The sequence below is a fragment of the Podarcis gaigeae genome (assembly GCF_964106915.1).
Source record: "Podarcis gaigeae genome assembly, chromosome: 6".
Lineage (NCBI taxonomy): Eukaryota > Metazoa > Chordata > Lepidosauria > Squamata > Lacertidae > Podarcis > Podarcis gaigeae.
This window is the reverse complement of record NC_139682.1, coordinates 65308517-65321554: the sequence shown is the minus strand read 5'-3', so window position 1 is coordinate 65321554 and position 13038 is coordinate 65308517. Positions and strand designations below refer to the sequence as shown.

Genomic DNA, 13038 nt, shown 5'->3' with positions numbered 1-13038 from the left:
CAACACATGTAGAGATTTTTAGCACCTCTGTCCTTTATCTGTAATTAGTACCAAAATGTCTGGCTTTCACTTCAAATCTAAAATATTGATGATGCAGGCAATGTAACAGGTGTTAATGTCCCCTTGTGTGACGAGACTTTTCTCTCATCCTGCTCAACCCTACATCTTCTCTGGAGATTTTGGAAGGCCTGCAAGTGAGAGGAGAGATATCCTAAGAGGATGATTTGAGAGTGCACAGGGAAAGGAAGCCTCATTGGAGAGGCATAATTCCTTGTGCTAATAGAACTCTGCTGGATACAACCTGCCCTATTTCCAGTTCTGATTGCACTATTCAGAAGCAGTTCCAAGGATGCAACCATAATGTTCAATTAAGAGCCAAGTGGATAAAAGCCAAAGGTCCATCTAATCTAGCAATAATAATAAATAAAATTTTTTATTATTATTAGCATTGCTCTCGTGGTGGGCAGGTGCATCTTAGCCCACAAGCAGACCTGAAAGCACTAGAACTTTCCTCACCTGTAATCCACAGCAACTTTATTCAAAGGCATACTGTGGAAGAGGAACATTGCCTTACCCCGCCCATTAATTGGTCTAATCCTCTTTTAAAGCTATCCAAGGTAGCAGGCATCACTACATCTTGTGGGAGCGATTTTAAACAATTTAACTATGTAATGTGTGAAATTATTGTGTCCTTCAGGTTACTACTGCTAGAAAGGGAGACAACCATCTCTCATGTACACTTTCTCCACAAAATGCATAATTCTGAACACTTCAATCAATGGCCTCCCTTGCTTACTTTTTCTTAAACAGAAAGCCCCAAATGTCGTAACCAGTCGGAAACCAATTTTTCACAAAATGGCTTGTCAACAAGAAAAGTACAAACAACATTGTCTCCAATGGACCATTAGTACTTCAAGTAGTTACTTCATAATTAGCTTTAATTTATTTGAAGCAGAATCCCATTTCATACTCAGAAGATTTCAGCCAAGTTACAAATGCACAATTGTGACAAATGTGAAATGGAAGCACTTCTAGAGTTCCAGTGGAAGCAGATAATTCATCCTGCAGAAAGTAATATTCTTCTATAGCTTTATTCTTGACTATATACAACCATTTGAAGTGCTACTGAAACTGGGCTTCAAGCCACAGTTACAATAAATACATTAGAGCAAAGGAACAAATTTTAAAATTCAGCAAGGCCATTAGTTCAAAACAAGTTAATGGTAATTAATCTTCACTGAATGTCACTAGTAGAAAGCAGTTGTCCAAGTACCATAAAATTTCTAGTTATGTAAAACTAGAACATGTGATTGAAATTGGATAAAAAAGTGTAGCAGTCAGATCCTAAACAGGAACTCAAGTGCATAAAGTGTCACTGGCATTAGCAAGTCAATTTCTTTCGATAGAAACAGTGCTTAGGACAATTCACTGTCCAGTACATGCTGTCACCAAGATGAGTGAATGATTGTGTCATAAATATCAAGTCACACAATTCAAGTATTCTTCTATTGTGTCTAGTACAGTATATTTCAAAGTAGCATGACTGGAATGGAGCCCGGAGGCAAACATATTTAAATACATTTAAACATATGTCTACATCTGTTATTGAGAACCTCAAGCACATGTAACACTCAGTTTATTTACTTTGGATACAATCCAGATACAAAATGACAGTGCTTACAGTAAAGTGGTAATTTATCATGTAAACACATTTAGAAATGTCTTTTGACAGAAAATTCAAAGCAGCTGAGTATGGCAAAATTGTGCACATCAAAACCTAGCTTACAAGTTCTGGCTGTACATTTATTCTTTGAAGAACCTCTTCAGGCATACAAAACACAGGATTCACAGGCTTAATTTGTTCTTCTCCCAGTAATGATAGTCCAGCAATTCCAAACAAGGTATGAAATGGATCCACCTACAACATACCAAGGTGTATATTAAATACACAAGGAGGTTTTTACATGGTTTCGCACTTTCAAAAGGTTAGTCGGTGTGCATTAATAGATTTGAAGATTTAAATAAGGCAGAAAGCTGCAATAAGATATTTTATTGTCTGACGTCTCTCAAATTCCGAATAAACTGTGAGATTAAAGTTAACTGTTTGAATTTATAGGCAACTGATACCCAGATTGCAATAGCCTAGAAGCCAGCCAAAAATTCCAATAGCTCTGTTGCTTCCTTTAATTGACACATGCTTATCAAGAACTGTCTAAAAGGCTCTATGGCAGAAGAGACAGGGAAAGCACTTCCTCTGTAGCAAGATGCCTATGCATATTCAAGAATGTAACACCTTCTAGTGGCAACCCTTGTACAGGGTTTCATTCCAGAGGATCCTGTGGCCTTTAGCTGAGATGATTATAGAGCTCCAAGAAACTGACAGAGGGAGGAGCTAAAAAGTATCCATGTTCAATGCATGAAGCCTTTTGGATCTCAACTTACAGGCCCAGTATTTTGAATATATTTGATTACCTATATCCTATACAGAACCCCCCCCCAAGCAGTTATCTATTAAATATCACCTGGCCCTGGGCCTAAATCAGCTCAACTTCTGATATGAAATTATATCAGTTGCCTTATCTCCTTGAGTGATCCAGAACCACTACACCTGTTTTTGTAGAGTATGGCTCCTTTTAAAGATACTCAAATTTTGCGTTATTAGTTTAGAATTGTCAAACATACATCATGACACTGTACCTTGGTTGTCGTACGCCTTGGTATTCGTATGTTTTGCCTCCTGAACGATCGAAACCCGGAAGTGAGCATTCCGGTTTTCGAACGTTCTTTTGGAAGCCGAACATCTGATGCAGCTTCTGCTATGGCTTCCAGCGCACCTGCGCAATCGGGAGCCACGCCTTGGATTCCGAACGTTTCAGAAGTTGAACGGACTTCCAGAACGCATTCTGTTTTAAAACCAAGGTACTACTGTAGTTTAATAGTGCCTCTGAGGCCTTTCCTTGATACCCACAAAACATCCAAGTTCTGCCTCCCCCCCCCCCCATTGCCCCCTGCTCGTGAGGGTGGCCACTTTTATTCCTTGAAAAGTACATCAAGATGAAGTTAGGAGAGTGACACTCTTTTCTACTTTTTCTTCTAAGTGTATGTGCTTTTCAAGGCTTAAGATTGCTTATCAAATCGATCTTCTGATTCCGTAGAATCAAAGTACACATGCACACACACCTTTGCTGTGCGTCTGTGTGAGAGAGCACAACTCAGAGGTGACAAAAGGGGGTGGTGCCCCCCCAGCACTCCCTCAAAAATTCAAGTTCTGCCCACCAGCTGAAAAATGTTGGCAAACCCTGGTTTAGTTAAATAAAAAGTATTGAAGATTAGTAACTTGCCATATCTCCTGGCCTGTCAGCAAATCCTCCGGTCTCCTCATCCTGGCAAGCCAAGATAAAACTGCGCAATTTCTCTCGGTCAATCCAATGCAACCTGCCAATAATCTTCAGGGATGCCAATACCCACCATGAATAGCATACATCAGGTAACTAGCAAATATAATAATGGCAATATAGGTTAGGTCAATTGCAATTATAATCTCATGATCGGGTTAACTGTTGAATGTAGTGAGAAACAACCACATAAAGACACAAAGGGTTGTTGTGTAGACAGATTGAAATTAATATATTTAACTTTATTTACTGCATTTGTATACCACCTTTCTGCCAAGAAAGCCATAGTGGTTTACAATTTTAAAGTATTAAGACAAATGTTGTAATATGCAAATGCTAAACATATTGATGAATCTACTCACGAGTGTGACTTAGTGGGATAAAACCCACATCGTATCTTTTCAGGAAGTCTATTCCGTTTCAGTAGAATTACACCCAGTTTTCTTTTTGATTCTATCCTTCCACTGAACATGTGCACAGCTAAATTTAAACCGTCCTAAGATACAATGGGCTATGCTTATGTTCCTAATTAAATAGACTAAGATAATGGACTAAAGATAGATAGATACACACACACACACACACACATCCTGTCATGTCATGTCATACCCTTAAGAAAAATGTGAAATACTTTGACATCCTATTTTCCACTAGAACTAGAAACATTTCACAATGCTTGCCTAAAGCAGTGATGCAAACAAGGACTTTCTGAGTGGCTTGCCTCCATAAGCTTGCATCCAACAGTAAATTGCTAGAAGTGAGAAAGACTAAGGTTCTTATTCATAACCCATCAATACAGTGGGGCCCATAGCTCCAAAGACTTTTTATTTTAGTGCTGTGACAGAATTGTTTATGTGCGTGAAGCACCAAGTTTGCCAAACCTGATCCCGAATATAATAGACACATTAACTGGCTTTCAGTGTATTTACTTGCTGCTAGCTAACTTTTGCTTAATTGTTGTACCTTTTTTTAACTGTGCATATTAAGATTATGAAAGAGGAATCCAATTCTACAGACTATGATCAAAGTTAAAATAGTCGTAATATATTTACCAAAATCAGTCTTTAGGAAATCTACTTATGGACTACTAGTTCTACTCCCCCACCACAGGCCCCTCCATCTATACAGTATATAAAATATAAAATGTAACTTAATACCTTCTCTGGCCTTCCATTAAGACCACCAGATGGCAACTGGCGTTCACAAAGCCACCAGCCTAGCAGGTCAGCGTTTATTTGGTGTAACTGGCCAGTAATGGCTAGGAATCCTGTGCAACAATAGATCTAAAATTACAGATATAAAGTTCATGTCTATTTAAATATATAGCTACTCAGGTGAAACAAAGGAAGATTACAATGCAGAATCCCAACCAATTGTGCAAAAATGTTTACTTAAGAAATGAGTCAGCATCTTTCATTAATAAAATTTTAAATCAAAATTATTATTTTTAGAGGCTGATTTAACTTACATAACTCCTCATTTGAGACACATCTAGAAATGTGTAGCATTCAGCAAGATAATGGACCAGTCTGCATGCAACTTTAAACCATGGCTTAGTTCGATAAGGACAATCCACAACTAGTTTTGAGCTCAAGCACTCTCTCCTTCACCCCCTGTTCTTTGGAATGGCCACTTGGAGATCAGAAGCTTCTGCATCTTTTAGGTTAAGCGGCTTAGCATTACGTTAGAAAAACAACAACTGTGCTTAATATAACTGAAGTTGGTGAAAACAAGCTAGGTTCATAAACCAATTTCAAACACACTAAAGTCACTGAACAATTTGTTTAGATTTGAATGTCACAAAAAGCTGCAGTAAGTGGAAGTGAATGCTTCCAAACATCCACCCGACTTGTGGCAGTGCCAGAAGAACGGGAAAATGAAAGAACTGAGGCTCACCCTTTTAACACCAATATATGTTTAGTGTTTGGTGCCCATACCTATGAATAAAGAATTTAGCATGAGGGGACAAACACCACTGCAGCACCAACAGGTGGTTCTGTGCTGTTAGTTTTGAACATGGAAGGATGGGTTACTCTGAGGTTCTAGGCACACCACCTTATGTATAGAGGTGTCTTACTTGCCAATCAGATGCCATGGTGGGACCTCCAAAGATAAAGCAGGTAAGATCCTAATTAGAGTTCCTCCTCCAGCTTAATACTTTAGTTTTAATACAGTTACTTTTGTTTTCACAGGTGAATATAAAAATACATTAGCTGCTCTATTTTATACTGGACACCTAACCGAGTTCAGTTTTGCTATTTTAGACTCCAGTTCCTAGCCTCCATCCAAATAAATAATGGAAATATTTAGCACCACGGGAACCAGGATAGACATCTCTACAAATCACACCCTTCCTTCCTCCATCCCATGAAGTGCAACATTTGCAAATTGTCCTACTTCTAGGCATATTTGGGGAAAATAGTTCCCTGTTGCATTACATTATACAGGATTTAGGACATCTTAAAGGTTTGCATATCTGAAGTTTGTGAAGCTGATAAATACTTGAGTTAAAATAACTAAACTGAACAGAAATAGGTTAGTATGTTAATTGGTGTCAACAGGCATCAATAATCCCTTGCAAGGTTTATTTAAGAAGTAGAACTACTTACCTGCCCTGCATGAGATTCAGATCCTGGTCTACAACCAAATCCTCCATCAAAGTTCATACAGGACAACACAAATTCTACTGCTTTGTCCACATCAATTGCATCCAGTTTCCCCTGAAAGGCAGTAAAATCCTTGTAATATGTTTCCTCCATTTTAATACCAAGGATATTCAACTCCAAACATACTAGTGCTATCCCTGTAATATACTTCTGTGTGAAAGTCGTTAATGTATGCAATTTTCACTTGAATGGCATGGGGGGGGGGAATGTTTCTTAGAAAATTGGCAGATGAACCTGAGATTCATTTGTTCACTACAGGTCACTAGACAAGCAAGTATCCCAAACCTATGCCTGCCTACAGCTCCTTACCACTGGGGGACGGGGAGAAGCTTCCTTTCACAACATATGACAAAGGAAACAAATATGACAAAGATCATGTAATATATTTCTATAGCACAGTACTGTTATTTACCAAATTCTTCTTTTTACAAAAAAACCTGTCTCTCATGTATGAACCACAGCACACAAAAGCTGGAACAATGCTATCCTAAGTACACTTTAGATGAGCAAAATAAGGAGGACCACAGAATACCGCACTCTGAAGACCTTGTATACTAGGGTTTTGGGGATAGAAAATACCAAAATGTGATGCTGTACCATTTATTCATTAAAATACTTTGCTTTTGCCTTTCCACATAATGCTCTTCTAACCTCCTCTCCAATGTAACCATACTGACTTGGTCAGTACAGAACAACTAACATGTCATGAGTACTTGCTGCCGTTTGCAACTCTGGAAGTATTTCAAGTTGCTAGCTTGCTTGTGATATGCTGGAGAACTTCTTACCTCCTAAAGGAAATACAGTTTATTTGAAAGTCTTCTTTCCTCACCGTAATTTAAACATGTATTTCAAAATCACGACTGCCAGTGATGAAAGGACTCACCAAGAGAGCCAACGTTGCAACAGCACAGAAGGAAAACCGCGTGTCTATTTCTCCTGCAGGAAGAAATAAACTAAGTTTTCATCTTGACAAAGCATTTAAGCAATTCAATAAACAAACAGATGAAAAACAAAACATTTTAAATGGAATTATTCCCTTGTTCCTATTTTCTAATTCCCCCAAAGATTACTTTCATTAAGTATTTGTTATGTAGGATCACAGAAACGATTCTGTAGTGATATGGAGTAACCTCCCCAAATTATTTTCATTGTAAAACCTTTCAATAAGCATATCAGCACTTTCTTAATCACTAGTACTAGTAAAGTACTAGCTTGATCTGCTTGTAGATAAAATAATAAGCTGAAAATCATGGGATCTTAAAAGCATTAAAGGTGTAACAATATTATTCTCAGATCTCAGAGTAATTCTAGAGCTAAAGTGGTGACAGACATCAACTTTACTATCAGATATATACCAAAAATCATCACAGACCTGAGAAGCTACTGAATCAGTAAAAATGGATATGGGAATACTATTGACAACCCCTCTAAAACTGAACTTTCACACCGCGGATTGTGCATGATACAAAAGGAAAGCCAAACATGTGGTTTTGCATTCTTTGAAGGGAAAAAAAGACATCCAATAATGCAAGTTAGAAAATGTTACCCCATATGTCTCCAGCAAACGATCCATCCTCTTTCTGTAGGTTCTTTACATAATCAACAATTTTATTTACATCAACAACCTGAAGACTGTCATAGAGAGTTAGAATCTGAAAAACAAAACCAATCAAATTAAATGTTAGTGTATTCCAGAACTACTTCAAATTGTTTTCCAATATTTGCGTATTTCAAACTCCACCCCAAACATCATGAAAATAATTAACTTTTTATTGCTACATTGTTTTCCCTTCGGTGATGCATTCTTCCCCTATTTTCATGAAATATTCTCAGGTCTCAGAGTAATTCTAGAGCTATGTGTTAAAAACCACATCAACTTTAGATTCAGATAAAGATGTTAAATCTCATCACTGACCCAAGCAGCCGTGTTCATGCTTTTATTGCACAAAATGTGTCAAACTGTGCCCACTACCCATCCTAGTTTCTGCCCTTCAAGCTCAAAAGCTTCCAAAGAAGCTAGTTGAACCAAGTGTTTCAGTATTTGTAGAAAAGGCCTGCAATAACATTGCTTTTTAGCCAGCTACAGATGAAGCTTCACCAAAAGAAACCTCAATTAATTAAGATGCATCTCCGAAACAGGATGTACCCACACTGATACTATTTAATTTCCCTACAATATAATCAATGTTATAGCCTCAGAAAGTTCACCATTAGTAAAGATAAATTAATTCACTAAACCAATACTATTACTCATGAGCTTACCTGGACAGCACTAAGTGTGTATAATAGGTGAGGATCATGACCTATACTGGCACTTATGCCACCACATTCACGCTGGCACGATTTGATAAATGCCAGAATTTCTTCTTTGCTCATCCGATGCAGCTGCCCCATGAGATCCATCACAGTCAGTCCCCAATAGACACCACTCATTCGTAAATATTCTGACATACAGTATTCCTAAAAAAAAGTATAACGGATTAGTTCCTAAAGTGATATAGTATAAAACTGACGTAACTTCGCATTTAGTAGTTTCAGAAATCCCCCAAACACCAAGCTGCTTGATTTCATTCCCTTTAAAAACAGTTTTAAATGGCCAGTTTTAAATTGCCCCTTATTTTTATACTCACTTTTAGCACCAATCCAGCACAAGACCTTGCTAGAGAAGGCTCCCTATATCTGTTTATGGCTCATATTTGTAAATGACCATTTTTAAAATCAAGGGAGATGTGTACTGAACTGTATTCTAAGAACTAATTTTTTTTAAGTGAAGTGCTTATAAATGTTTTGATCTATAAATTGCTTTGAGTGTTAAAGCACAATACATCAGCTTTCAACCTCTGCAGCAGCAAAAGAAATATGGATGCTACATAGCACAGATGTACTTACTGCACATTTATTGCTCAAACTTCTCCAGTCACTTAAAACCAAGTTGCCCTTCATGCTAATGTTTGCAGATAGGACACTGGTTAGTTGCACTATGATCAATTTAACAAGGTTCTCCCTTGAGAGGCTTTCAATCATTACAACAGATTCATATCAAGATTAGAACAATTTATAAAATAATACTGTGAACTTGGCTCTTAATATTTGCTTAAATTCCAACAAGTGGAGGTTTCAGAATAGCTGCCTAAATATTTACTGGCTTGGTGTGCACAAAATTGTAAACTATGGTTTGTTCTCATCTTGTTCTTGTGGTCTGTTTGGAGTGAAACAAACTATGGATACTAGGTTTGCATGCAATACCTACACTCATTTCCTCATGGTGAAGCAAAATGTGGTGGGCAGACACAATTTGAACAGTATGCACAAGCACACTTGCTCATTCCCAGTAAGCCAGTTTGCTTAATTCTGATTTACTGTTTTATGCAAACTACACCACAGAATATATAATCCACTGTAGCTGCCTTCCTATAAACACTTACCAAGGAGTGAGTCCCATTGCACTAAGGTGGGTTTACTTCTTTGTAGACATGTATAAGTTTGCCAGATTCAGCACAAGTGCAATACATTTTTTTTCACATTCAATAATCAACTTAAATAAACGTTTCTTAGGTCTCAGATCAATAAGTATATCTTCAACTTTGTAGTCAGATAATACATGCCAGGTTACATCACCGACCTAGAGAAACCATTTGCACTTTATGTCACAAATAAACCTATTCTTTTACTCAATATATTAATAGTCATGTGAACTATACTGTAATAAAAGAATTAAAAATGCTACCAAGCTTATATTACGGTACTCACATAATCATCTTTCTTAGTTCCATAAGCTGCTATGTAGTCCGCATGTTTTTCTAATAATAATGAAGTTGGTGCATCATTTTTTATTATGACATCTTTTTGTGGCGTTCCCTTAAAAAAAAATATGGTAAAATTATTTTCACATTTCCCCCTAAATCTGATTTCATGTAACATGTCAGACATAAAACGAATTAAACAAATGGCAGATACACTTCAGGAATTTATCAAGATCCTTCATATGTTTTGCTTCTTTGGTTTTGTAGTAAAGAAACGCTACTGTACCTACGCAATTGGCTATAAAAGTTTTGTACACTATGTAAGCATTTATGCCTCTGAAACAGATTTTCCAAGTGATGTTCTGGCACATTTTTATAGGAAAATAGCACTGTATACATCATAAATAAAATGAATTCTCATAATTAATGCTTAGTATAGGCAGAATAAAAAAAGAATGGGGAGTATTTAGGAAAGGCTATTCTAATTTCTAATTCTAGGAGCAGGTGATTACCCTGTGTTACATCTTCTTGACTACATGTTCCCCAACATAAATTAGAAATGTGAAATCCAGCAATAATACCAAAGTGCTGACTCATAGGCAATGTACATTCACCTCTACCATGCTTACACAACATGGAGAATTTGGCAACTACAAACATATGCAGACTTTGTATTTCTTTGTACTAACCAATATATATTTTTTTAGAACAAGGCATCCACTTTTACTTATACAACATCAAAAATCGCTACAAACTATACAAAACCTTAAAAAGACAAATTTTCCCCAAAGAACAAAGTAGATGGAAGGGGCGTGTAATGAAAGAAGAAAATAAAGATACAGAAGAGTAAGACCCTGAAAACATTTGAAAATAATTGCAAAAAGCTTACAAGTTTAATGAGGAGCTGAAAAAGAATTTACGCTAATTAAATGGGCAATGTAAATTTGAAACATATACCTGATCTATAAACATAAACCAAATCTATAAGGTTTTGGGTCTCCAAAAGTCCTCTCAGATGCCATTCCCTTTATTGCTGTTTTAAGGAACTCTGGACTCCAACACAGCGCATTTCACACATCCATGAAGCATTCCACTTATGTGAGAACAAAGAAGCCATGTGGCTTCAGGGTGGGGTGGGTTTAGGAAAGGAGGTGGTAGCAGTTCATATATAATTGGGGACTGGTAGCTTGTGGATCTGCTAAAGCAGTGAAAAAAGAATATGTTACTCTCATCTAGGCCAAAACAGCTTTGCAAAACAGCCTACCAGAAAAAAACCAGTCTGCACCAGTCATCTGGGACTAGAGTTGAAAGGCACACTCTGGCCTCTACCAAGATCCAGGAGGCCAAGGGCCACTGAGAGGTTATACCCAGTTCCCAGAGGAACGTTTCGGTCAACCAGGCTCCGTCTATCAGCCACTTTTCCCCAAGCTTTCTTTCCATTTTCTTCCCAATGCTCTTCTCTATCATGTCTATTAGAGCATGTGCTTGTGGGCAAGGGCATTCTTTTACTGTATCTAGTCTCTCAGAAAATGTTAAGGCACTTTATAAGCATTAAATAATAAAGTACAGCTTAAAACTACAATCTTGATTTTTTTTTTAACAGTTCCAGGAAATCCTACCACAGCCATACTGAAGAAGACATTCGCTCTCAAATGCTAACAAACAGCTTTGCCATAGCCTACCAAAGTTCACGTTGCCTATTTTTAGCAACTAATTAACCCCCCCCATTCTGTTGCTTAAAATTACGTGCCTTTGGTTACATTGCAATCTTATGCTGCGTAATATGCCGCTTTAAGATAAAGAGCAATTCTACATTAAAAAAGAAAAGCACCACTTGGTGCAGTTATTCGCTTCTTAAGCAAAGGGCGAGGCGATGTTTTACTATGGCGGCCGAATCCGCAGCCCTCGTGCCTGCAACCCGCACAGCCCTTTACCGCCAGCGATCAAGGGAAGAGTGCCCGCAACCCTTTGAGACCATCCCTAGTAATCCCATTACAAAAACCTTTGCTTGGAGAGAGAGAAGACGAAGCGAGGCCACGCCACGTGCACGGCTCCCAGCATGCGACCCTCCATGGCTCCGCGAGCGAGATTCTGAAAGAGCCACGTGACTCTCCCTCGGGGGCGCGCGCGCAGGTTCTGAAGAGCGGGCACGTCCCTATCCAGCTCTTAGGCCGCAGACGGGCCAACCGCTTGATTGGCGGACCGAGTGGCCAATCACCGCCCAACCCGTCTTTCACTAGACTCAGCTATTCCTTCTCAGGCTCTATTATCCTCCCCTCCCCCTCCCCCCCCCACGCCAGACCGTCTACTGAAAACCCGACGTAGCACGTCCGCTACGCGGGCACGACCGACTCGTTTCCCCTCACAGCTCGCGGAACTGGGGTGGCGGTGTGAAGGGAGAGAGGAAACCGCCCTGAGAGCGGAGGGGAGGAAAACCCGACTCGCTACTCACCATGTTGGCACATCTGCGGGACTCAGCCCTGCGCCCAGCGCGCACGCGCCCCTCGGCCGGAAGAGAACGTCATTTCCGGCTCGAGGACCCCCAGCATAGCTGTCCATGTGATGCCTGCAGTGACGTTCGTAAATGTATGAGGCGCTGCTTATGGCCCATGTTATTAGCAGCCTCGGGGAGAGTTTTTGCCGTTTAAAATAGCAAGGCTTTCCCCTCTCTCCCCTGAATAGGTTTCTTCACCGCTGGAAACTGTAACTAGCGTTTTCTCCCCTTTTTATTGCTTTCGGTATTTATTTATTGCTTTTTGCAGTAGATATTGAACGCGGAAGGAGACGAATGGGGACATTTGTCCTGGGTGAATTCTTTTCCACAGGAACGACACGGGCTCCATCAAGCCCCATATTCACACGATCAGAAAAACACGAAAGGAGTTGAACTTTGGGGATTGTGCCATCATGACCCAAACTATTCATAATTTGATGCCTGTTTGCACTGGGCCGTGGGGTGGAAGTGTTTCCTTGGGGCAGCACAAAGGCATCCCTGGAAGTTAAAAGTCGCAAGACAGAACTAAAGAAGGGACCATGGCTGTCTGTGAACACTTGCCCTATGCATAAATATGTAGAAAAAGGAAAGAAGCTTTTGAAACAGATAATTCTAATATGCATTTTCTTACTTAAGTGTTTCGCTCTCTCAAAATTATCAATGTTGGTTTATTATAAAAGTTAGATGTTTTAAAATGATTTACAAGAGTAGATTGCCTTTGATGAACAAGTCCAAAATAG

The 13038-nt window shown here is 38.9% G+C and overlaps 1 protein-coding gene across 4 annotated transcripts; it reads right to left on the bottom strand.

The window, feature by feature from the left end:
- Window positions 1-920: 920 nt before the first annotated feature.
- RABGGTB (Rab geranylgeranyltransferase subunit beta) lies at window positions 921-12371 on the bottom strand. Of its 4 annotated transcripts, none has more exons than XM_083743124.1 (10): window positions 11807-11898; window positions 10762-11002; window positions 9812-9919; window positions 8324-8521; window positions 7608-7713; window positions 6945-6997; window positions 6005-6115; window positions 4553-4678; window positions 3342-3491; window positions 921-1918 (listed from the first exon to the last, which is right to left on the bottom strand). In XM_083743124.1, the coding sequence occupies exons 2-10, from the start codon at window positions 10774-10776 to the stop codon at window positions 1778-1780; spliced, it is 1008 nt and encodes a 335-aa protein (XP_083599250.1). In that variant the 5' UTR covers window positions 10777-11002; window positions 11807-11898; the 3' UTR covers window positions 921-1777. The 4 variants fall into 4 exon arrangements, 3 of the variants coding, with proteins under 3 accessions (XP_083599250.1, XP_083599251.1, XP_083599252.1); XM_083743125.1 differs by having other exon boundaries at window positions 10762-10852; window positions 11807-11823; XR_014565333.1 differs by lacking the exons at window positions 10762-11002; window positions 11807-11898 and adding an exon at window positions 12257-12371 and having other exon boundaries at window positions 2698-3491.
- Between the last annotated feature and the right edge of the window lie 667 nt (window positions 12372-13038).